General features: G+C 37.1%; 1 protein-coding gene across 1 annotated transcript in view; it reads right to left on the bottom strand.

Annotated features, from left to right (window-relative positions):
• The window catches only part of Scml2 (Scm polycomb group protein like 2), a 61,413-nt gene that overhangs the window by 3,445 nt on the left and 30,688 nt on the right, over nt 1-27,280 (bottom strand). Inside the window, exons 7-13 of the mRNA XM_048335494.1 lie at nt 21,079-21,322; nt 15,750-15,815; nt 14,966-15,126; nt 11,672-11,789; nt 8,183-8,386; nt 7,100-7,276; nt 2,218-2,421 (exon numbers count right to left, since the gene is read on the bottom strand). Of these exons, the coding sequence (XP_048191451.1) occupies nt 2,218-2,421; nt 7,100-7,276; nt 8,183-8,386; nt 11,672-11,789; nt 14,966-15,126; nt 15,750-15,815; nt 21,079-21,322 (1,174 nt within the window). The remainder of the gene's footprint in view (nt 1-2,217; nt 2,422-7,099; nt 7,277-8,182; nt 8,387-11,671; nt 11,790-14,965; nt 15,127-15,749; nt 15,816-21,078; nt 21,323-27,280) is intronic.

Genomic DNA, 27,280 nt, shown 5'->3' with positions numbered 1-27,280 from the left:
AGATCTCTTGGGCCACCATCAAGTATAGCAAAAGATCTGTTAGTTGGATTAAATCAGACTCATCTAACCTAACCCATTACTCTCCTACTTTATTTCAATGAATGTTCTACCACTTTGGGCAGTTGAGATAGAACAGTTTTCTCCAATTCAACATCCAAGTGGAGCTATGCTCAAGTGGTAGAGTACTACTAGCCTGGAAAAAAAGAAGTTCAGGGACAGCACCCAGGCTCCTGAGGTCAAGCCCTAGGACTGGCACACACAAAAAAAGAAAGTTAAATTACCTTCTAAACTACTTGTGTTGTTCCCCTTAGCTTTTGTACCTGAGGCAAGTGTTCTACCACTTGAGCCACAGTTCCACTTGTGGATTTTTGGTACTTAATGGGAGATAAGAGCCTCACAGACATTCCTACCTATATGAACTTTAAATCCCAGTCCTCAGATCTCAGCCTCCTAAAGTAGCTAGGATTTCAGGCATGAACCACTGGTTCCTGACTAGATCACCTTATATTTCTGTGGTGTTTGTAGTTTCCATCATCAGAATCTGGTATGTTTATGTTTTGGCTAACATGCTAGTCGTTTCTAGATTACTACAGATAAAATATGTGAAAAGGGATAATTTCTTGTATAAGACTAATTTTATATTAAAAATAAAACAAGCATTAGAATTTCCTAGCTTAGTCTATTCTGGAAAAATAATTTAGTTGGATCTGTATCTTCAAAAGAATCAGAAGGCTGCAAAAAAGGTTAGCAATTTTTGTCATTCAAATAATGGGGCAAAGAACAACAGGAAGTTGTATGAACATCACTAGTTACGACAGGTAAACTCAGTTTTAAATAAGAGCTATAGTACCTTAAAGAAAATAATAAGTGACATCACTAGGCAATTTCAAAATGAAATGTTCCCTTGTTCTCTAGAAATGTAGTAGCATAGTAGTAAGGAGCATGGCCTTGGAGCCAGAGTGGATTCAAGAATTGGCCCAGTCTATTTCTAGTTTGAGGACGACCTTAGACAAATGACTTCTGGGATTTTTTTTTTTTTACTTAAAAATATTTACCAGTAACTTTCATCTCATGGAATTCTTAGGATGTTATGTAAATGAAGCTATATAAAATATAATGTAATTAGCATATGTGTCATATAGTAATAAAGATGATGGTAAATTCTATTATCACTAAATTACTAATAATGTTATTACTATTAAGTTTCCATTCCTAGAAAGATCAGAAGCAAAATTTTTAAAACAAACATGCAATACTGTAGCATGGTAAATCTCAGACTTTTAAAAACATATTAACACTAAGAATTATACTCATTACCTGATTCATCTAACTATAACCCCTCTGTATATCAACTCTACAATAACAATTTTTTAAAAGAGTACTGGTCCACCACATATAGAATAAAAGTTGATGCTTAGACTCTAATATCAGAGACAATCTTTAAAGGAGTAGGATAGATGTAAGTGACACCAATAAATGTGTCACCATATGCTAACAGTGACGTTGTCCATAGATAGCATCAACGATGGGAAGAGTTACTTGGTTCCTAATTCATTCATTACGCAATCTAGCCTAGATGCTAAAAAGAAAAAATGCCCACTTATTTCTACCCTCTCTTTTCTATACTCTTAACCTTTAAAAGGGCAAGAAGTAATATCCATCTTTACACATGATGGCTGTTTCAAATTTTTCCAAATGGCAACAAGGTGCTGCTCTGTTTACTCATGCCACTCCTTTCCTAGGGATCTAACAGAGAATGTGGAGAATGGGGAAATGATTCAGCTACAGAAACAGGATGCCAGAGCTCTGTTCTGACACAAGAGCTATACAGGCTATGGATAGGAAAGGTCTCAAGACAACAAAAAGAAGAAAAGAGAATATGTCTTTATAGGATTTGTAGTCATGAGTGGTTTCAGAGATCTGATAGTACCCCAAAAAAGGCAAATTACAATTGCTAGAAAATCAATACTCTGAGAAATCTCTATCAGAAACACAGTTGATGATTCAGATCTCCAGAGGTAACTATGATGCTATGAGGATTTCGGTATCCATAGTGGCTTGGCTCTTGGCAGTGTTGTGAATGGGAGAACTTGGCCTCCCTAATTTTGGCACTTTCTCCAATATAATACATTCTCAGGGGATGTTGTTGAGTGTAGAAAACTCAAAGGAAAAAAATAAACATATTGCCTGATGATCCATCACTATATTTGAATATACCTTCACTTTCGCTCTGCATTTGAAATGGAGAATCAAAGTAACTGCTCTTGGAAGGTGATTTCTTCTCCTCTGGAGGTACATTTGTAGCTGGTACAACTTCACAGAGAGAACTCAAACAATCTCCTAAACTTAGTGGTGGAGTCTTACAATCTTCATGAAGTTTTTCCTCTAGGGGAATATCAGCTCCTTCAAGCAACAATTTTTCTATAGAGAAATAGATAAAAGGAGGCTATTTTCAACACAATTAGTGCTCAAGTACAATTAAATGGGCAAAAATCTCCTTTCTAGAAACCATTTACTTAATTCATTCTATATGGAACCAACCACGAACTACTATTTTTTTTTGTTGGACTGGTGTTTGACCTTGTGCTTGCTAGACAAGACACTCTACAACATAAGCCATGCCACAAACTTCTAACATAGAGTACATGCTCTTGCCAGTCTTGCCACCAAGGCTGTTAATATCTCACAAAAGCCTTTTTTCTGGGCTGGGGGCATGGCTCAAGTGGTAGAGCACTTGCCTAGTACACACAAGACTCTAAGTTCAATCCCCAGTACTAAGTGGGGTGGAGAAGCACTGGTTCTTGGGACTTCAGTTCTTCACAACTACTTATTATAACACGATCATAAAGTTGGTTCCTAACACTTGCTTACTACTGGAGCAGTGAACAGTTTCACTGAAGAAAGGTAATGATAAAACTCCAATATCAGATTTTAGCAAAATAAAGCTGAATGGAAAGTTTACTACATTTCTTTTTGCCTGGGGATAAATGACAGGTATGTACTTCTGAAAAGAGTGTAGTACTTGAACTGCAAAAGTAACAGCCTAACTGCCAAACTTAGTTGGGAAAATATACTTCCTAACCCCCAAGAATATCATCTCAAAGCATTCCTAAGTGGCAGCAAAGGAACTTTTTGTCCCAATCCTGGGGCATGTAGATGCTATTTACCTTTAGAGGGATCTATCATTAATTTGGGCATCTTAAGAGGGACAGTATCCAAACACACTGGATCCTGAGGTCGTTTCATGCTCTGAGTTTCACTTGGTTCCTCAGCCACTGTTTGTTTTAAAAAAATGTGTTATAATTCTTGTACTCAAACATTTTTGTATCAGTATGAAATGTTTCTCAACCATTTGCATATTATAACTTTATCAGCAATGTCAATGATTCAATTATTCATAAGTATGTGTTTACAGCATCCTATTAAATATTTCTACTGAAATAATTCCAAGTATTTCCAAAAGGAATATGCCTATACTTTATTATGTGATCATCTGATCTCTCTAAATACTCAAGAGAGATGATAGTGATGTATCACATTATAAAAAGAGGTGACAAGCTGTGTGCTGGTGGCTCACACCTGTAATCCTAGCTACTCAAGAGGCTAAGATCTGAGGATCATGGCGCAAAGCCAGCCCAGGCATAAAAGTCCCTGTGAGACTATCATCTTTAATTAGGCACTCAAAAACCGGAAGTGGTGCTGTGGCTCAAGTGGTAGAGCACTAGCCTTGAGCACAAAGATGCTCAGAGACAGTGCCCAGATACTAAGTTCAAGCCCCACAACCAACCAAAAACAAAAAAGACCTGACAAAACTGCTTCCAAGAGCAAGAGCTAGGAGTTAAGATGACATACGACACAATAGATATCCTATTTTATGGGTGACTCCGTCTAAGGCTACCCTTATAACAAGTCTACTGCTTACTCAATCAAATGTACTTCTAACTAAATTAATAAAATCAAATTCCAGAAAGGGATGAACTATTCTAGGCTAAACTTAAGTATTTCCATCACCGCCCCCCCACCAAGAATCATATTCCTGATCCATGTTATTGAACTAAAAATAGTATTTGATCCAAACAGAGGGTTCCACTAAGGCAAAAACAAATCAAGAAAAGGTTTAGTTGTACCACACAGGTAGAGTGACAAATCGAAAATAAAAATCTTGAGGGGTTTTCCCCTATGGGACATGTGCTGGTACTGGTACTATATGCAAAAATGAGAATAAGGCTGAAAGCTCTTTAAAAAGTACTGACATCTCCAATACTCTCCTGTAGCTCAAAGGAAAGGAACTAAAACACTCAAGTTTTTATTTCAACATGATAATTATTTTTGGTAGTAATGTTTTTTTTTTTGTTTGTTTTTTTTGGCCAGTCCTGGGCCTTGGACTCAGGGCCTGAGCACTGTCCCTGACTTCTTCCCGCTCAAGGCTAGCACTCTGCCACTTGAGCCACAGCGCCGCTTCTGGACGTTTTCTGTATATGTGGTGCTGGGGAATCGAACCTAGGGCCTCGTGTATCCGAGGCAGGCACTCTTGCCACTAGGCTATATCCCCAGCCCTGGTAGTAATGTTTTAATTTCAGAACTTGGTGCTTGCTGGGCAAAACTGGAATCATATTCTCACCCCTACTTTATTTGTTCTTCTGGGGTTTGAACTCAGGGCTTTGTACTTGCTAGGAAGGTGATCTACTGTACAGCCACACATTTATCCCTTTTTTGTTGTTTTGAGACAGTCTCACTATCCCAATATGTGGCTTGACTTTGTCTGGAACACATTATGTAGCTCAGATTGTCCTTGACCTCATGATCCTCCTATCAGCCTCCTGAGTCAGTCTGAGATCATAGGTACACATCATCATGCCTGTCCCAATTTTGTGAATGAAGGTTAAAAATCTGAGCTGCAAATCTCTAAAAAATAGATGCACAATTTCCTGTAGTCTTTCAGGGCTTAAGAACTACAGAATTGCTGAGTTTTCCTGGAGAAGAACTAAATAGATTGATTTTATTTCCTTTTACGTATTTTTCTTTCTTTTTGACACTGCTGTGAATCAAATTTGGGCCTTTTATATGCTACTCAAGCACTCTACCATTACACTACTACCTCAGCCCCTAGATGGAGTCTCAATAAAATTATTCAGTTCCAAACAAGCTGAGTCTCTGATTGGAATTAGCCCCTTTGTCTTTCTATCTAAAAGAGAAAAGAAACAGGTAGAATGTGGAACATCTGAAGATCTTTTTACATATGTCCAATATACTAAAAATGAACCAGTTATGTAAAGAAGAAAGACAATAAACCAATAAAGAAATACTACTGGTGTCAGTAGACAAGACAAGGACTATAACATGATTTTGCACAATAAAAAATGTCACCAGAGAACCTATTCTTAGTAGCAAACCAGTTGGTTGGACAGTATACTGATGCAACCACTGTGAAATCTGTTTTAATGTTATCTACTAATGCTGAGCCTATGCATTTCCTAGCAATTCTACTCCTAGAATCATGATACAAGGACATACATGTTTCACAAAAAAACTTGTACTAGAAAGTTCACCATAATGCTTTCCATAATTGCACCAAATGGAAAGTACCTAAATGTATAAAACAATAATGGAATATTTACATAAAAGAACATTATACAAAAGTGAAAATGAACTACATGTTCAAATACATAACAAATCTTAAAATAATGAGTGAAGAGGGCTAGCCACAAAAAAATACTGTGGTTATTCCATTTGCATTAAGCTCATAAAGAGACAAAACTAATATGATGCTAGAAGTCAGGACAAGAGTTACCCTCAAAGGATCCAAGGGGAGGAGCAGATAGAAAGTGGCACTGACACATTAGGGGTGTTTCTATAATAGTAATAATGGTTATTTTTTTCAACCAAGATCTTGTTGTACAGCTGTGCTTACTTTGTGAGCAACAACTATGTATTTTCTCTATGTATTTTCTACTTCACTGAAATGTCCTAAAATTGACAACTGCTAAAATATGCAAACAATACATTTGACAAAACCTCCTGAGGTAGTTTTGTTGGTCACAGGGCTTGAAGTGAGGGTTTGGGAGCTGTGCCTGACCATTTTCCCTCAAGGTATGTGCTCTACCACTTTCAGTCACAGTACCAATTCCAGTTTTCTGGTGGTTAATTGGAGATAAGAGTCTCACAGACTTTCCTGCCTGGGCTAGCTTTGAACCGTGATCCTCAGTTCTCAGCTTCCTGAGCAGCTAGGATTACAGGTATGACCTACCTAAGTAGAGTATTTTGTCCTAAAAATATGTTACTCTCATTTTTAAATTACTTTATTGTTGTTTTATAGGTGATATACAGGGGGATTACCTTTACATATGTCAGGTAGTAAGTACATTTTCTTTCTTTTACATAGTATCATCTGTTCTTTTCTTCTCTCCAATTCCCTCCCTCCCATCTCTGCCCACAAGTTGTGTGGTTCCCTTTCATCAATATCCAGTAAAGCCAGTCGGCTCCACTGCTGCACTTTTTTTTTTTTTACCTATTTTCCATGAATTTTGTGCCCTCCTCCCACCTTCCCTCAGATGTGCATGTGTATACACTGTATATGTGTACTTCATTTTTTACACATGTACATTGAATATAATGACTGCATTAGCTCACCCTTCCTCCCTTCATTCATGTACTCTCCCCATGTGTCTCTCTCACAACTGATAAACAGTACATTAGGTGTTCAGAGGAGTTACACCTTTGGATTTCTCCCCTAAGTATACCATCCTTAATCTGTTTGTGTGTATACGCATAGAGCCATGTATATGTTATCATGCATGTTTGTATTTTATACCTACCTACCACATGTGAAAGAAAAACATGTTATAAGGCTAATAACTGTAAACCACATTTCAATATAATAGAAAATGTGTAACTCGTGAGCTAATCATTTTTTAAAAGCCAAATATAAGCCTAGACTTTGAGTCTCAAGTTCATTATGAACACATCAAGAAACTGCTTTCTTATACATTTGGCAAAAATGCTTATTTTAAAAGAAGATAGAGAAATTCTGCTATATAAGATCCTCAAGTATAAAATATAAAATAGAAGCATAGAATAAAAATCTTCGGTTTTCTCTCACCTGGTTTATTCTGTTCTGTAAGGCTATGAATATTACCCTTAGAAGAGCTAAAAGGCTGGCTACTCAAAAGGTTATCACACTCCAGGCTGTGACACAAGGTCTCAAGAAAGCGAAGAGCAAATGATGCACTATTCACTGGGGGAAGCTGGATGGCATGGTTTTCTCCATCAAAGGAGGCTGTTGGGGCAAAGTAAATGTCAATATTTCACAGAGAGAGAAATAAAACATACTAACAAAAATCAACTCAAATTAGGAAAGGTATAATTTTAATTCATGCTTTTTTATAACAAAGGAATAATCTTACACTAAATGCTTCTCTCATTCAAACAAAATACCCTGCTCTGGTAAAAAAAAAAAAAAAAAAAAAGTCTTACTTTAAAATATTCAGAAAGAAAACAGAATAGAAATCCCTTGATTAATAACATTTTCTTCTATTCCAAACACTCCAATGATACAAATGCCTAATCACAGAATCACAGAAATCACAAGTTGCATCTTATCTTTCATTGAGCTCTTGAGTTATATTTATATTTAAACTTCTTATAGGACAATGTGTTTGCTATATAAATTAAAATGTATTACTACTGAGGTACAAATACATAAAAAAAAAATTCTATACCTCTTTTTTTGCCAGTCCTGGGGCTTGAACTCAGGGCCTGAGCACTGTCCCTGACTTCTTTTTGCTCAAGGCTAGCACTCTACCACTTGAGCCACAGCACCACATCTGGCTTTTAATATATATGTGGTGCTGAGGAACTGAACCCAGGGCTTCATGTATACAAGGCAAGAACTCTACCACTCAGCCATATTCCCAGCCCAAATTCCATACCTCTTTACTCTTTGGAGTGACATTGGTATCACTTTAACACCATTTGTCGATTTGGCAAGTAAACTTCCCAAAACAGCATTAAGTCTAAAAACATTTGGTAACTATTGTACATACTCCATTACAAAAGTATAATAAAAGATTATAGCTCATCAAAAGAATATAAATATTATAGTCTACATGTCATGAAATCCTATCTTGCCTAATTTGAAATTAAATTTGGAAACAAAATTGAATAAAGGATTAAATTAGTATACCAGTTATCACTTCTCCTCCACGATTATCTGGCTTAAGAAATCCAAAAACAGTCTTTGCTTCAAAGGCACAATCCACAAAGGACTGAACAGTCCGACGAAGTATCACATTCACAGGGCCTGGGCCAAAGTGATCAGGAAGATTCTGGATTTTTTTTGGATCCAGGTGAGGGCCAGTGTTTCCATGTTTGTTTATATAGACACAGACTTGAGGAAAAATTTATATATAGACAACAGTAAATGAGATTATTAAAAGAAGCTTTGGGAAAATATAACACAATTACTATATCCCATTTGTCATTGCATTTACATACAGTTAATATTAATGATCCTTTCCGCTACTTAAAAATACATAGGGGTGTCTATTATCATATTTGAATACATATACTAAATATACAAAGAAACAGTCAAGATGTTTATTCAACATTTTAGAATTTTACTCAAATTATATAAAAACTTCAGTTCATAAATTTTCGGAATATTCTTCATATATTATATTATGTAACATGGTGCAAAGATAGATGAGTGTATTTCCTCTTTTAGTTGTAAACAGCATAAATTTCCTTGTGAAACTGGTCATCTTGTTATGTTACTTTTCCAGACCAAATTTCTTTTAAATCACCACATTGCACCTCAATTGTGTTTTCAAAAGTAACCAAATATTTAAAGTATATGTCATAGTACATTCTAATCACACAATTTATTTTATTAAGAATATAAAAATAAAGCCTGGTGCCAGTGGCACACACCTATAATCCTAGCTACTCAGAAAGCTGAGATCTGAGGATTGAGGTTCAAAGCCAGCCCAGGCAGGAAAGTCCATTAGATTCTTTATCTCCAATTAACAACTAGAAACCAGAAGTGGAGCTGTGGCTCAAAGTGGATGAGCTCTAACCTGGAACAAAAAAGGTCAAGGACAGTGTCTGTACCCTGAGTTCAAGCCCCACAACCAACAACAATAACAATAAAAGATATCCATTCTATATATGGCAAAGTTCATGAAAAACTAATAGAAGCCTGATAGAGAATTCAATTATAATCTCAATTATCAACTTTTAATCATTTTTCTTTATCAAAATCAATAAATATACATCAATATGCACTGTAAAAACATGCAGATAAGCTATGCACTAATGGCTCACTTTTGTAATCATAGCTACTCAGGAGGCTGAGATCTGAGAATTACAGTTCAAAGCCAGCTCTGGCAGAAAGTTCCTAAGACTCTTATCTCCAATTAACCTAGAAGTGAAGTAGTGCCTGCAGCTCAAAGTGGTAGAGTGCTAGCTAGCCTGGAGCTAGCCTAGAGCGAAAAAAGCTCAGGGACAGTGTCTATACATTGAGTGTCCATACCCCATAACTTTCATATATAGTCTATATTTATTATTGAAAAAACTCATTAGTCTGTTTTACTATGTTGAACTTTTATAGTAATGCCCTAGATACATTCTCTCAAATACAAGTGAAGCTGAACAAGAATTTCAGTGTTTTGTATGGGTCCTAGGGCTTAAACTCATTGCCAAGGCACTACCATTAGGCTTTTTAACTCAAAGCTAGCACTATACTTCTTTATGCTGTTTTGGTGCTCAATTGGAGGTAAGAGTCTCTTGGACTTTCCTGTCTGGGCTGGATTCAAATTGTGATCCTCACACCTCAGCCTCCAGAATAGTTAGGGGGTACCAGGTACAAGCTACCCACTGCCTGCTAAGAATTTTAATATTTTATCTCTTATCTGTTACATTAGTTGATTATGTCTTATCTGAAATGCCTGGGACTAGAAGTATTTCAGAATGCAGAATATCAGTGTATATTTCATGAGAATATCTTGGAGATAAGATTTAAGTCTAAACACAAAACTTTTATATCTCATATATGAGAAATAAATTACACACATGGCCTTTAGGTGATTATAATACTTTTACAATATTTTTAGACACCTGTCTTTTGACTGCAACCCACCATATGAAGTCAGGGGTTTGTCACTTGTGGTATCACATTAAGGGCTCAAGAATATTTAAACTTTAAAGCATTTCAGATTTCACATTTTTAGTTTACATATGGTCAAGCTTGTATTTTCTTTTTAGCTAATCTCTCCTGATAATGGACTGGAAGTCAGAAATAACAAACTGTAAAATAAAGTATGTTATATTAATACTTGGTAAAATGATCTCTTTTTAAAAAATAATGTAATTTCTTTTAGTCAAGAAAGAAAAATGTTGAAGGAAAAGTCCAAGGAATAGAAGAGTGTAGGAAAAATAAGTAAGGACCTAGGAGAGCAAGCACTAGAATGTGTTCTTTAAAACCAGGAAAGGAATAAGAAAATGTGTGATAATAAGGAATGTGATAAGAGGAATTGACTTGACTGGATCTGTCTGCTTTCACATTCTTTACATAGCAAAGAACATTCAAAGCCAGGACACTAGATAGGCAAGGATCAAGAGAAAGTATTTTCAAATGAAAATGTAAAAGCTATAAAGTAGTTATAAAAATACATACAACAGGTGGGCACCTGTGGCCCATAATCCCAGCTACTCAGGAGGCTGAGATCTAAGGGCCATGGTTCAAAGCCAAGCCAAGGCAGGAAGTCTGTGAGACTCTTTTTTTTGCTTAAGGCTAGCACTCTGCCACTTGAGCCACAGCGCCACTTCTGGCCATTTTCTATGTATGTGGTGCTGGGAATCGAACTGAGGCCTTCATGTATACGAGGCAAGTGCTCTTGTCACTAGGCCATATTCCCAGCCCTCTGTGAGACTCTTATCTCCAATTAACCACCAGAAAAATGGAAGTGGCACTTTGGCTCAAGTGGCAGATCAATAGCCTTGAGCAGAAGTGCTCAGGGACAGTGCCCAAGCCCAGAGTTCAAGCCCCACCACCAACAAAAATAAAAATAAATGAATAAATAAGATCTGCCTAAAAGAAAGTACAATTTAAAAAATAAAATGTAAAAAAATACATACAATAGCCGAGCATCTCTGGCTCACGCCTGTAATCCTAGCTATATAGGAAGCTGATAGCTGAGGATCGTGATTCAAAACCAGCCCAGCAGGAGTGTTCGTGAGACTCTTATTTCCAATTAAGCAGCAAAAAGAGAGAAGTGAAATTGTAGCTCAAGTGGCAGAGCCTTGAGCCAAAATGTTCAAGGACAAAGCCTAAGCCCCGAGTTCAAGCCTCAGGACTAGCAAAACAATTAACAAAAAAATACACACTATACAATCACAAAAGAAAATGGGACTCGATTCACTAACAAAATGTTATAAATCTTATAAAAAAAAAAAGACACTGAATTTTCACGTGACCTTACAAATTTAAATAGATTTTTCCTTAATATCAAGCTGAATGATCATGATGACTTATAAAGTACTTTAGTGTGAAAATGCTTAAAGAAATATTGACTATTATCACCTTTTTACCTCTTATTTCCAATAATTACTCCCAGATACTGAAAACAATACAGAATATAAGGGAATTTTACAACCAGTTAAAATACTAAATTACCTGTAGACATCACTATTTTAGATGGTCCAGGAATAGCATCCTTAGAACTACCACGGCCTCTGGTCAGAGAACGCAGAGAAGCTGAAGATGTGGAACATAACACAGGAATAAATTTTTCCTGTTAAAAAGAAAACAAAGAACATAAGTTTACAGCATGCTCAAAATTAAAGCCATCAATGGTTCACAAAACTAAGTTACCAGAAGTCCTCAGGTTGGAATCCTCTGTGTATCATGAACTGCAGTACTTTCCAAAGTATTCTTGAAATGTCCATGAGCTTGTCCAAGTGCGAAAGGAAGTGACCAAGATACCAACATTCTTTGATCTATTTCTACTCATCACACCTTAGTCAAAATAATTCACTGTGTAAAACTTATTTTATTTTGAGGGTCCTTCCTTGAAGCAAATTTTTCAAACTGCTACATAAAAGTCTATAAATTTCTAATAGGAAAAAAAAACTCTCAGCAAGGTAAGGACACTTAGAAATCAGTTGCTTATCTCAGCTGTGTCTACCTTGCATTTCTCCAGACTGCATACATCAATAATGTTGACAAAATTACAAATGGCTTGTGAAAGTCCATACAAAATTATGACCATTGCATGTAAGAACCAAACATCTCCTAAGCACTGTTAAACTTCATGAGTAGTTTATGTAATATGAATTCATGGGATTTTTGAGGAACTACTTTCAAACAATACTCTCCAATATTAGAACATTAATTCACTCAAGAAGGGGTACTAATAATATCAGGGACAAAGGAGTAAAAAATAGAACAGCATTCAAGATTGTTGTATTTTAAAAATCTGAATCTTTTGACTTGAGATATACCAAGTCACTGTTTACATTCCCATTGCAAATTGAATACAGGTACATTTACATAGAAAATGTACTTTTATAATTTTGAAATCCTTAAGACAGAAAATAATAACATCTTGCAAAGTAGAGTTTATTGTAAGAGGATTTTTACTCACGTTCCAGATTTAATGATTATCTAAACTGAAAACGGCAATAACTGAGGCATGAATATAGGTATCTACATGAGAATCCTCATATTTTCATGATGGAATAATGAAGCTAAAGATGGAGTTGAACTGAAATGTTTCAATGAAACAAAAAATAGTTCATTATAAAAGAAAAACTGTAGTACTTTTCCCTCCCACTTATCTATCACTAAATAATGTTGTCTAGACAAAATCTCTTCAAAATTATCAAATCAGCATTGGAATTGGAAAATATGGGAGTTAAAGAAGTGATTTGGAGTTATATCTTCACCATTATTCCACTTAATTGACTTTTTCAGCAGCTGGGAAATATATGTGTGTGTTAATTTTTTTTTTCAGTCTGGGGCTTGAACTCAGAGCCTGAGCACTGTCCCTAGCTTCTTTTTGCTCAAGGCTAGCACTCTACCACTTGAGCCACAGCGTCACTTCTGGCTTTTTCTACACATGTGATGCTGATGGGCTGGGAATGTGACTTAGTGGTTAGAGTACTTGCCTAGCATACATGAAGCCCTGGGTTTGATTCCTCAGTAGCACATACAAAGAAAAACACAGAAGTAGTACTGTGGCTCAAGTGGTAGAATGCTAGCCGTAAGCACAGAGAGGCTCACAGATAATGCCCAAACCTCAAGTTCAAGCCCCAGGACTGGCAGGGGAAAAAAAAGCTACATATGTGGTGCTGAGGAATTGAACCCAGGGTTTCGTGTATGCAAGGCAAGCACTCTACCACTAGGCCATATTCCCAGCCCTGTCTATATGTTTTGAACCTAACCAAGAATAGTTTCAATCTTTATAGGTGTCAATAGTTGTTAAAATCTATTGCGTCAGTTAAAAAAAAATCTTTATAGGTCTCAATAGTTGTTAAAATCTATTGTGTCAGTTAAAAAAATCTTTATAGGTGTCAATAGTTGTTAAAATCTATTGTGTCAGTTAAAAAAATAATAGTTTCAATAATCACTTTAATTTTTTTTCTGGTGCTGGTACTGGGGCTTATACTCGGCCAAGGAATTATCCCTTAGCTTATTCATTCAAGGCTGGCCCCCTAGCATTTGAACTACACTTCCATTTCTGGCTTTTTGGTGGCTAATTGGAGATAAAGGGTCTCCCAGACTTTCCTGCAGGACTGGCTTACGATCAAGATCCTCAGATCTCAGCTTCCTGAGTAGCTAGGATTACAAGCATGAGCCACTGGCATCTGGCTCGCTTTTAAATTTTGTGGTGCTAGTTTTAACATCTGCAGCCTATTAGGGTCATTCTTAGTTGATTTTACTTCCTTCTTGAGAATGTATCTCATTGTATTTGGGAATTTTGGATTGTATAAAATATATTATGTTAGTTTGTACAATCTCTGGGAGGTTATATTTTCTCTAACAAGTGTTATTTCATCTGTTTAAGCTAGTGATCATCCTGGTTGGACTTTGACGTTTAAACTCTGGTCTTGAGACCTAACTCCAGCCTCGGTGCAAATTTTTTACTTTAGCTAAAATGGCTAGCATCTGTGTGATCAGGGATCTGTCAGAGGTACTGGTACACTGAGTTTGAGACTCCCTCTGTTCCTCAGAACAGAAAGTAGTTTTTCTACTCATTTTATTGATATCTAACATGTTCCATAAAGTACAACACTAAAGCCCACAAAAATGGAAACTTGTTTTTGTAAAATACTCTTTTCTCCTAGTGTGCACTCCTCTTGCCACAAAAACCTATCTGCTTCCACTCATTCTTCAGTATCTTTAATTACTTGCTCTTTTTCTATTATTTCCAGATTTTAGGACTGCTTTCCTCAGAGGAGTCGGTAAGCTGGATGTTAACTCCAGTATTACTGAATTTATCACATTAATGCCCACCTCCCCCCTACCAGTATACTAAGGAATAATTTATATACATAAAATATACTTCATACACATGAAGTTTACTGGGTTTTAAATTAACTAGCCTGAACATAAACATACCTACACTATATGTCCAAAATGGCTGTAAGAAGTACAATGTTTGCCTAAAAAGTTGAAATTTACCCCCCCATACCAATCACGCTGTCCTATGTTAGGCCTTTAAGAGATTTATATAGTCTTAGTACATTCGTTAAGACCTCTGCCAGGTGAGTGGTTAACAATGTTTGACAAGAATTTACTCATTTCCTTACTTATGTAACTGTAACCGCTCTATCACCTTTACAATTAAAAAAATTGTATTGCAAAAAAAACACTTCAGCATATTCTTAGTAAATTTCTTAACTGTATGTAATAAATAATAAACACAGCAGAGACCTATAATACAAATTAACAAGGTATAAAACTAACCTTGGTTTTCTTTGAGGTGGTAGTTTTAACAGAGCCCTTCTTAGGAACTGGAGTAGGTTTAGGTTTTTTAATTCTACTAGATTTCCTTGTCGGCTGTGTTGTTGTTCCCTTGGTTTTCTGTGGCTTCTGGGTCTCTTCAGAAGCAGAAGATTGTGCTTCAGCTACAACCTTTGGATCAGGAACTGAGAGAACATCGCAAAAAAATAAAACAAAATAACATAATTAAAGCATTATCTTCTTATGAATACACAAGTGTTTAACTTAATCTTCATTCCCAAAGGTTAGTCATCAAAATAAAACAAAGATACCATTTTAAATGTTTAATGTATATTAAGATTTTATATTATCTGAAAATATAGAGGGTTGTTTTTTTTTTTTATGTGAGCCAGTACTAGGGCTTGAACTCAGGGCCTGTGTGCTGTCCCTGAGCTTTTTAGCTCAAGGCTAGCACTCTACCACTTGAGCCACAGCTCTGCTTCTGGCTTTTTTTGGTAGTTAATTGTAGATAAGGGTCTCTAATTGTAGATAAGGGTCTCACAGACTTTCCTGCTTGGGCTTAGCTTCGAACTGCGATCCTCAAATCTCAGCCTCCTGAGTAGCTAGGATTGCAGGGAGAGGCTTTGATAAAAAATAGTTAACTTTGAAACATTGAAAATTTCTAGCAGTTTTGACTTACTACTTTCAATTTTTCTTAACTCAGAAGTCTATTCAGATACTACTCAATTTTACCATATACAGTAATAATCTTGCAAATCAATATAGAAAAACAAAGCAAAGCAACTACCTATGGCTTCTTCTTCATCTTTCAGAGGTCTGGTCACTCCTCTGCGCTTGGGTTTTTTTTTTTTAGCTTTATTGAGGTATAATTGAAAAATAAAAATTATACACATTTAAAGCTATAATACATTATATTCCTATGTGTTTATCAAATAATGCTGCATATACTACAGTAAATAATCTACACAATGTTATCAGGGAAAGGCTACTAATGCCCAAATGATCTGTAGCTACTATTTATCTGGTAGCCTAATCTAGACAATTTTATTATCTTGAATGAAGATTACCTGCCAGGATTACATTTGTCCATGTTTGAAGGCAAATACACACACACACACACACACACACACACACACACACACACACACACACACACACTTCAACAATTTCATTATCAGTTAAAATTAAATTTTACATACTTGTGCCAAATAAAAATTCTTCATAGAAAGAGCTATGAAATTATTTACTTACCTGTTCAAAAGCCAACTACTTTTTTTTTTTGGTCATTCATGGAGCTTCAACTCGGGACCTTGGAATGGTTCCTGAGCTTTCTTTGTACAAGGCTAGGGCTCTACCACTTTGAGCCACAAATCTACTTCTGATTTTTGGGTGGTTAATTGGAGATAAGAGTCTCATAGACTTTCTTACCTGGACTGGCTTCAAACCGCAATTCTCAGATCTCAATCTGAGTAGCCAGGATTAGAGGCGTGAACCATCAGCACCTGGCCTCCAACTACTTTTTTTTGAGATCTTCATTTTACAATTTGAAACCGTCTACTGTTTTGCTGCTGACATACTCAAAGACTAGTATGTAGTAAATCTCCCCTGTGACAGAAAGCATTACATGTCTGCAACCTTTTTATCCACATTCTATCACTTATTAATCCAAGAGGAAGGAGTAACATACCCTCACTTGCTAGGGCAAAGGAACACGAAATTGCCACCATCCTTTACAAATAGTTTAAAGCCAGGCCAGCCCTGACAGAAAAATCTTTGAGATTTTTATCTCCAATTAATCACCAAAATGCCAAAAGTGGAGCTGGGGCTCAAGTGGTACAGTTAACTATGAGCAAAAGAAAAGCTCAGGGCACAAAAATCTTTAAGGAAGGAATATCCTACTCATCTTTAATTTTTTTAAAAAAGTATATTAACACCTAGCCAGGTGCCAGTGGCTCATACCTGTCGATTTACCTACTTAGGAGGCTGAAAAAGAAAGGTTCATGGTTGAGGCCAGTCCAGGCCTCCAGGTGATTCAAATGCAAGAAATACTATTCTAAATTTTAGCTCACGAGTTTCTGTCTTAAGTCTTTCCTATCTCTTCCTGTTCCATATACACAATTAAAAACATATTCAAAACTTTTACTTGTCACTATTAACATACTGTGTAAGCTGTACCCACTAACCTCCCAGCATCTACATTCCCACCTGTCGCAACTTATCTGCTTAACTAGCCGATGTCTTTTATGTAGGGTTCACATCTGTATGTGCCGCTCTCCAACGAAGATAGGTATTTGTATGTCCTAAACTTACCCAGATCAGTTAGAAAAAAGAAAAAGCTAAAATAGTTGTAGCTAAGTACTTAGAAATTGATCTGTTTATTTCTCTCAAAGAATGTTCTGTAAATGAACTATATAAACTAATATGAAGTTCTACCCTACAAAGTTCTTAGGAACTACAACTACTTCCTGTTTTCTACTCTGTAGTACATAGGAGTCCCTATCACATGGTCTAGGATAGAAACTCACAGTAAAAACTACACTTCTAATATCAGGATAGAAGCAAGAAAAAGGAAGAAAGGGGATCGTTCATCTTTCTATACTTCCTTGAAGTAGAACACACTATCTGTACTTACACTCGTAGCTGTACTGTACTTCTAGGGGCAGGAAATGAAGTCATTATGCTAGGAAGATAAATGGTATCATGAAGAAAAAAAGGGTAGGAACTTTTATTGGAAGACAACAGCATTCTCAGCCACACATTCTAAACTCAACATGTCCCAAAAAAGAACTCACCAGCTTTTATGGTAAAGTGAAAATTTACACCTCTGTTATATGTGCACCTTACCTGTGTTTCCATTCTGTCCACAGCACTAACATCTGTCTTTTTTTGCCAGTCCTGGGGCTTGGACTCAAGGCCTGGGCACTGTCCCTGGCTTCTTTTTGCTCCAAGCTAGCACTCTACCACTTGAGCCACAGCACCACTTCTGGCTTTTTCTGTTTATGTGGTGCTGAGGAATCAAACCCAGGGTTTCATGAATGCTAGGCAAGCACTCTACTCCTAAGCCACATTCCCAGCCCCAGCACTAACATCTTTCTTAGTAGTCATATCACCTGTCATTTTGTGAAGTTTCCTTCACCCAGTTACCTTTCCCTCCAGCTCAGATTAGAAGTTTTGGATGGCCTCTGTATCAAAGCACATCTTTATTTTTATGTTATTAATTCTGTTTTATATTTTACATGTCTATCCTTCCATTTCTCTTCAACTAGAATGCAAACTTCTTGAGAACAGAGACTATGCTTTTCTTATCTTAGCATCATACACACATAGATCTGTATCATATGAGCTTTTACAAATCAGCAGCTGATAACTTCTTCCTAGAGTTATGGCAGCAAGAAACTAGTAAAAAAAAAAGTTCCTAATAAAAAAGAAAGTAGAGGTGTGGTTCAAGTGGTAGAGCTCTTGCCTTGAGTAGAAATGCCAAGCAAGAACATGTACTCCTGAGTCCAAGCTCCGGTACTGAAACAAAAAAGTTTCTGGTGTAAATCAATACAAGAACATCAGGGGCTGGGAATGTGGCTTAGCAGCAGACTGCTTGCCTAGACTGCATGAAGCCTAGGGTTCAATTCCTTAGTACCTTATAAACAAAAAAGGCCACAAGTGGATCAAGTGATAGAATGCTAGCCTGAGCAAAAGAAGCTCAAGGACAATGCCCAGGCCCTGAGTTCAAGCCCAAGGACTGGCAAAAAAGTCATGATATATAGTACTGTAGTATTAGCATATAATAAAGTCCACCCTCTTCTAATACCTCCCCTACTCATTTTCTACATCTATCCTTTTTTTCTGGTTTGAATATATTTATCAAGGTAAATTTTATGTAAAATTCATTTCTATAAAGTTGATTTCACTACTAAGTTTATATTAAAGTTAGGCCAATGACTTGGTTCTATGCTTAGACCTGACTTAAAGCTCAGCAGTTATTCTATCACAGAAGACCATGTTAGACATGTCTAGGCCCTTGGAGGAATCACCAAGGAGCTTCAATATTTTGATGACTTTTCTCTGAAAGAAAATATAGATAATCACAATATTCAACTTAGGAAACCTAGCATTACAGATGACAAACATTACCAAAATAGCATAGAAATCTAAAATGGCTTCCAGAGAATTACATTTTTTTACTCACATGTACATTTTTACTTAAGATTAAAAAAGTATTAATGTAACTTGAAAGTAAGACAAAAATCTTATAAACACTGTTTTCAATAGTTGTTTTTCTCAACATTTTAAAATTAACATCCAAGCTCCATGGTTCATACCTGCAATCTTAGCCACTGAGAAGGCTAAGATCAGGAGAATCATGGATCAAGGTTAGCTTTGCAAAGTTTTTTCTCAAGCAATTGCTTGGTGTGGGGGCATATGCTTAACAACCTAGTTCTTTAGGGGGCTGAGATCAGTAGCATCATAAAAATTATAGGTCAACTCAAGCAAAAAGTTCATGAGACTCCATCTTAACAGAAAAAGCAGAGTGTGGTGCACCTGTCATCTAAGCTATAGCGGGAACATAAAATAGGAGGATCTTGACAGGTGTCAGTGGCTCACACTTGTAATCCTGGCTATTCAGGAGGCTGAGATCTGAGGATCACGGTTCAAAGTGAGCCAAAGCACCAGCCTTAAGCAAAAGAGTTCAGGGACAGTGCTCAGGCCCCGAGTTCAAATCTAACACCTAACCAAAAAACAAAAAGCCAGAAGTAAAGCTGTGGCTCAAGAGGTAGAGGGCAAGCCTTGAGTAAAAGCTCATGGACAGTGCATAGGCCCTGAGTTCAAGCCCCAAGACTGGCATAACATTTTATAATTTAAAAAAAAATAAGGGCTGGGGATATAGCCTAGTGGCAAGAGTGCCTGCCTCGGATACACGAGGCCCTAGGTTCGATTCCCCAGCACCACATATACAGAAAACGGCCAGAAGCGGCGCTGTGGCTCAAGTGGCAGAGTGCTAGCCTTGAGCGGGAAGAAGCCAGGGACAGTGCTCAGGCCCTGAGTCCAAGGCCCAGGACTGGCCAAAAAAAAAAATAAATAAAAAAATAAATAAATAAAAAGATCAAACTTTAGGTACAAGCCTGAACAAACACAAAAAAACCTATTTCCAAATAACCAGTGCAAAAGTAAGTCCAGAGGCATATCCTAGTCCTAGGGCACTTGCCCAGAAGCATGAAGCCCTGAGTTTAATCCAAGTAGTGCCAAAAATTATGTTTAAGATACGAACAATGGGCCAGGTGCTGGTGGCTCATGCCTGTAATCCTAGCTATTCAGAAGGCTGAGATCTGAGGGTCACAGTTCAAAGCCAGCCTAGGCAGAAAAGTCCATGCGACTCCTATGTCCAGTTAACCATTAGTAAACTGGAAATACAGCCATGGCTCAAGAGCTCAGGGGCAGTGTCTAGGCCTTGAATTCAACCCCCACAACCAACCAAAAAAAGAGATATGAACAATAGAATAACGGATGTAAAAATATTTTTTTTGTTTTTTGGTGCTTAGGAAACAACTCAGGGCCTGTGTATACTATACATACATACAAGTTTTAATTGAATAATTACAAAAGTAGCTTATCTCCTCTCCCTCCATTCAATTACTATAGCAAGAAGACTTCTAAAATTCAAATGTGATTATTAGAGACACAGGGTAAAAAGACAAACGACTACAAAAGCAATACTTGCAAAACTGTTTAGTGTAAATCAACTGAACAACTCATGGGGGGAAGGGAAAGGGGGAGGGGGGAATGAGGGAGGAGGTAACAAACAGTACAATGCCTAACGTATGAAACTGTAACTTCTCTGTACATCAGTTTGACAATAAAATTTTTTTTAAATGTGATTATTAGCTCTGCTCATATTCTCCAGTAGGGACTGAAAGTTAAGAAGATGATGAGATCAAGAATTCTAAACATGCCCTCACTTTATCTCTAGTTCTCTAAACTAGAGAGTGATCTTGCTGAACTGCCTACAAAACAGTTGGCAATGAAGGACTAACACCACTAATGCTAACCATAATGTCACCAAAAGCAGTTCGACTTAATTTCAGTAAAAATTTTAAAACCCATATCATTAGTTATTAGCTTACCCTTAGTTCCAATTGGCTGTAATACATCTCCTGTCAGGCAACACCATCCAACTGGGAAGAGATCTCTGGAGTAATACTTGCACCAATAATCAAATGTTCCACTCCAACCATCAAACTGAACATAGACTTTATCTCCTTTAACATCTCCAATGGTTGCCGGGCAGATAAAGTAAGGATTCTTTATGTCAATCGCTTCCAGTTTCATCCCCACTTTAAAATTATTTATGGGTGGCTTTGGTGGTTCCTACCAAGACATTTTTAGGGAAAAATGTTTTTTACTGTTTAATTATATTAAGAGCCATTATCTCAATTGTAGTCTTATAATCCTAGGCAACCAAAAAATAAGTTCCATATTTATCAATTAATGCAGGAAGAATGAAGTCCTCAGAGATCAGAAACTCTGCTTGCCAACATCTCACTTTTTTCTGCAGACTTAAGACCCTGGAAAGAAACAAAATCAGACTAATCCATCCATTTACATTCAAGAAATACATTCTTTTTGGTATGTAACAGGAATTTAATATTCATTGGTGAATAACAAATACCTGTGCTCTGGTAAAGGGAACATGTTTCTAGTAGTACTAGTAGCACTGATTGGGGACATAGGAAAGTAATCAACAAGAAACTTGAATAGAGGAAGTCAGACAAACCTAGTGTAAATTACACAGGTGTGTTGAAATGTGATTAAGCCCAAATAAAACCAGCAGCAGACAGTATACTAAAAGAAATGGAAGGAATAAAATGTAGCCAACAAGAACATGATCTGAGTGATATCCAACATTTAGAAACAAATAAAAATATTCCATACTTCCAAAAACTTAAAGCTAGCTGATTATGATGGCTCACACCTGTAAATCCTAACTCCTTAAAAGGCTGAGATCACTAGGATCACAGTCCAAGACCATCCTGAGCAAAAAAAATTTATGAGACAAACATCTCAACACATACGGTGAGTGTGATAGTGTATGCTTGTCATCTTGGCTATCATGGGAAACATAAATAAGAAGACTGCAGGCCAGGCCAGCCCATGCAAAAAGCAAGACCCTTTATCAATAACCAAAGCAAAATGAGGTGAGGGTAAGGTTCAAATGGTAAAGTATCTGCCTAGCAAGTATGAAGCCCCAAATTGAAACCACAGTACTTCAGGAAAAAAAGTTAAAGCAAGTGAATGCTAGTAAGATTCTTAGACAACTCAAGCGTTACGTCAAAGTATCATCTTTTCTTTCAATCCATTTTTCAACCTAGTAAATGGAAACATCACAGCAACTAAGCCTGAATTCTGAAAATAGTCATGAATCAGGATTATCTGCTCTAATGAACCCTATAATCACTTGGGGTCACACAACACCAGAGACACTGATTACATTGGTCAAAGATGAGGCCCAGGTGTTCACATATTTTAATTACCCAAGTGATATACACTGAAGACTGAAAACCACTGTTCTATATTCATCACTTTCACTTACCCCAAAATCACAAAAACAACTACCTGCCAATTATACACCCCATTACTAAAATAAGATTAAGCTTACCTTCCATTTTTTAGTATATGCCAGATCACTTTAAATGTTTTACACATATTTCTTCTGATAACTCTTAAAGGTCAGTGTAATTACTATCCCCATTTTACAGATGAGAAAACTAATACACAGTTGCCTAAGAATAATATATAAGTATAAGAGCTGAATTCTGTATCGCAGCAGTCTAGTTCACAGCAACTCCTCAAAATATCTGCCTGGCCAATCTTAACTTATCCATTTCAAAGCCCAATCCTCTTGGTCTCTTTAAATGCTTCATTGGCTAAACAATGAACGCTCCTAGGCTCATCTCAGAGCTGCTCTTAATTCTTATTGCAAAAACACCTGACACTTCACTCCCCTATGAGACTAAAAAGCGGGTACTATAACTTGTTTGTGTAATTTCCAGTGCAAAAATCAACACCAAGTAATCTTTTATTATTGTTCTAAACAAAACTATGGAATTACCCAAGAACAAAAAACAGATTCTCAACTAACACATTAACTAACTCATCAATAGCAAACAAGTTCTCAACTAAAACATCATGTATCTGGTATGCTGGCTCCTTTTTCACATGCACCACTGAAGACTCATCATCCTGTCAGTTTTCCACTATTGCTCTCCAGCTTCTTGCAATCAGAAAGTTTAATTATTAGCTTTCAAAATTCTTTTAATTACACATTCTTAATTTGATTTTTTTTTTTTTTTTGGCCAGTCCTGGGCCTTGGACTCAGGGCCTGAGCACTGTCCCTGGCTTCTTCCCGCTCAAGGCTAGCACTCTGCCACTTGAGCCACAGCGCCGCTTCTGGCCGTTTTCTGTATATGTGGTGCTGGGGAATCGAACCTAGGGCCTCGTGTATCCGAGGCAGGCACTCTTGCCACTAGGCTATATCCCCAGCCCTCTTAATTTGATTTTTATAAAGCATTCTGGAAGTTAGCAGGTCAAAAGTATGATCAGGAAGGGAGAAAGATGTCAGAAAGAAAACAGGGAACAACCTAAGCTCTCTCCAAAGAAGTAGAGTTTTAGGGTTCCATCAGGTTCATGTCTAAAGAGTCATACCAAGTAAGCTATAACTATACGGATATATGTCAAAGAAGAAGATTATAAACTACTTACATAAAAAGAATTCAGTGCATACCAAAAATGGCAGCAGAGGTTGAGCCCGGAGTGTTATGCCTACCTTCACCATGGAATTTAAAGAGCTCACATGGGAGAAAGGAGGAAGAGGAGCCCACAGCCAATTTGGCCACAATCTGATGCACAGACCACACATCACAACATGCATGTACACTAAGAAGCTATATTCTTGATTGATCATTTTTTTGACAGTTGTGGGGCTTGAATTCTGGGCCTGGGCACTGTCCCTGAGCTCTTCAGCTCAAGGCTAGCACTCTACCACTTTGAGCCACAGCACCACTTCCAGTTTTCTGGTGGATAGGTGGAGATAAGAGCCCCACTTTCCTGAAGTGAGCCAGACCCAAAGAAACATGGACTCTATGGTCTCCCTTATTGGGAATAATTAGCACAGGTTTAGGCAAGTCACAGCAGAGGATCACAAGAGCCCAATAGCTATACCCTTATGATGACATAAGATGATGCTAAGTGAAATGAACTCCATGTTATGGAAATGATTGTTATATCACAGTTGTAACTACTTTCAACGTCCCATGTGTATCTGTAGCTTCTACTATTGATGATGTTCTTGTACCACCTTCCTGTGATTGTATCTACACTATCTCTGTAATCTTATCTGAGTATATTGGAAACCATGTACACTGGTATTAGAACTAGGAAATTGAAAGGGAATACCAAAATTGAGAGACACAGGGTAAAAAAAGAGAAACAACTACAAAAGCAATACTTGCAAAACTGTTTGGTGTAAGTGAACTGAACACCTCAGGGGGGGAAAGGGTAAGGGGGAGGGGGGAGGGGGGTATGAGGGACAAGGTAACAAACAGTACAAGAAATGTATCCAATGCCTAACGTATGAAACTGTAACCTCTCTGTACATCTTTGATAATAAAAACTTTAAAAAAAAAAAAAAAGAGTCCCACTTTACTGCCTGGGCTGGCTTTGAACCACAATCCTCTCAGATCTCAACCTCTTGAGTAGCTAGGATTATAGGCGTGAGCCACCAGCACCCAGCTTCAATTGTCTGTTATATATTTTAGGTTTTTCTCCCTTCTTTTTCTTTCCCTTTCTTTATTCTATTCTTTTTTCTCCCTACTTTATTTTTCTATTTCTTTTAATTTCACTTTAACTTGTTTTCCTTTATTTCTGGTCCTACTCTCTTTGTTTTCCTTATTCCTCTGATCCCTAATTGTTAGTTGGACTGTATCTGTTTCCATTTTGACTCTGTCCAATTGGCTCATCCTGTTATCTTTTTGGTTTGTTTTTATTTATCCTGACCCCTAACAACAGATTTTATCACTAGCTACAACTATATATAATCTCCTTTTCTGCACCATAATATCCCTCTCCCATCAAAAATGAAGGAGTATTTAGATAGGGGAATACCTATCTATGATTTAAAACCTGTGATTTAAAGTCTATGCAAATGCAGGGAACTAGGTTGTTTTTTTTCCCCTTTAAATTATGTTCTGTTGTGATTTTAGATTTGTGTTTGTTCCCAAATGGGCAGAACAATCTGTAGAAAATCAAGAAAAATGGCAAGTCAAGGAACCTCAACTCCCATAGAAAATATCCAGGCAATAGAGCAGACAATGAAGGATCTAGAAGATAGCTCTCAAAATGCTTTAAAACACACTGCTGATAAATATGTTTAATGAAAGATAGAAAGCTTACACAGGTTATGTGATGACACTAACCAAAGATTATTAGAGGAATTCATGGAATCCACAAACAAAAAGCTAAATGAATTCCAAGAGAAAGAAATATAGTGCAATGAATAGTCACTCACCTAAAGGAGAAGAGAAGACACAGAAAAATAAGGAAGTAAAGCAGTCCATACAAGACCTAAAAGAAAGTTTCAATAGTGGCTGGGAATGTGGCCCAGTTGTAAAGTGCTCGACTCGTATACATGAAGCCCTGGGTTTGGTGCCTCAGCACCACATATATAGAAAATTCTGGGAGTGGTGCTGTGGCTCAAGTGGTAGAGTGCTAGCCTTGAGCAAAAAGAAGCCAGGGACAGTGCTCAGGCCCTGAGTTCAAGCCCCAGAACTGGCAAAAAAAAAGTTTCAATAAAGATATAAGCCATCAAAAGTGACAGGCAGGAAAATAAAAAAACAAAGTACAATGTCTTTAAGCAAAAGGTCTGGATTCAAAATATAAATATGAGGGGCTTGGGATATGGCCTAGTGGCAAGAGAGCTTGCCTGGTATACATGAGGCCCTGGGTTCGATTCCCCAGCACCACATATACAGAAAATGGCCAGAAGTGGCGCTGTGGCTCAAGTGGCAGAGTGCTAGCCTTGAGAAAAAAGGAACCCAGGGACAGTGCTCAGGCCCTGAGTCCAAGGCCCAGGACTGGCCCAAATAAATAAATAAATAAATAAATAAATAAATATGAAAGTAATCGACACATTATCTGTATTTAAATCTAGGAAATACAATGAGATTACCAAGGAATTAATACAGATTAGAGGTTTCTCATCATTGGCACTACTGACATTCAGGGCCACAACACCCTTTGTTTTGGGAGCCTTTCTATGTGTTATAGGAGTTCAGCAGCATTCCTGGTCTCTTCACTAGAAGTCAGTAATAATACCAACCCTCTCACAGTGTAATACTAGAAGATATTCCTGATGGGAATTGGGCCACATCCTCTTCTCAACTGAGAACTACTTGATACAGAAGAGGCCCAAAGACTCAAACAGTCCATCATGTCCTCTCACAACAAGATTACAGAACATCATGTCACTACTCTCTTCTCAATACCCTAAACAAGGTGTTTCCTTGTTCTTGCCCATTATTTCAAAACCTTAGTTCGTTACCAATTGTCTCACCCAATTATTTATATTTAGCTGCTAAGAACTGCTGGAGAAAAGTCTCACATGTTTATTACCTGTAGTGCCATACATTTTTGTGCTTCTTCAGCTGAGCCATCCAAAATAATGGCATGTGTCCCTAGACTGTTTCCTCTTCAATTCCATATAGTAACTACTCCAACCCTCTACTATTCTTCTTAAGGTTAACTGTATATCCTCATTACGTTTATTATTTAATCTGGCTGACTTTCTTCCTAACCAGAGAGTAAGCTTGCTGCACAGTAGACATTCAACTTATGTATGAATGCTCCTCCAGCTTTTGTTACTTTCCTATCACACAGAAATATGAATGTGAAGTATATTTAGATAAATAGTAAATTGAAGCTATTAGAATTAACTCTGAATATTATGCCCCCGCAATTAAAAATATAGCTTTCTACAGATGCTTTTCACCCAGACTTTAGCACATTCTCATGTACTTTCTCATCTCCCAGCTAGTCATATGACATAGACCAGGTACTGTGAAATTGTGAGTTGTGCTTGAGACTGATTGCATGTCTTAATTCTTGTAACCCTTGGCTCTTCTAAGTTCAGTGATAGAAGGTCATTCTTGTTTTCCACCTCTTTCTACTTCTAAGATTGCTCCTATTCCTTTATCCACCTATAAAGATAGGTGGGTTTTTCTAAATGTTCTTAACCAGATGTGTCTATTTCTTCTTACATATTATATTCTCTGG

This window comes from Perognathus longimembris, chromosome 28, assembly GCF_023159225.1.
Source record: "Perognathus longimembris pacificus isolate PPM17 chromosome 28, ASM2315922v1, whole genome shotgun sequence".
Taxonomy (NCBI): domain Eukaryota; kingdom Metazoa; phylum Chordata; class Mammalia; order Rodentia; family Heteromyidae; genus Perognathus; species Perognathus longimembris.
Note: the sequence above shows the minus strand (reverse complement) of the source record. Positions and strands in the feature narration are given on the sequence as shown.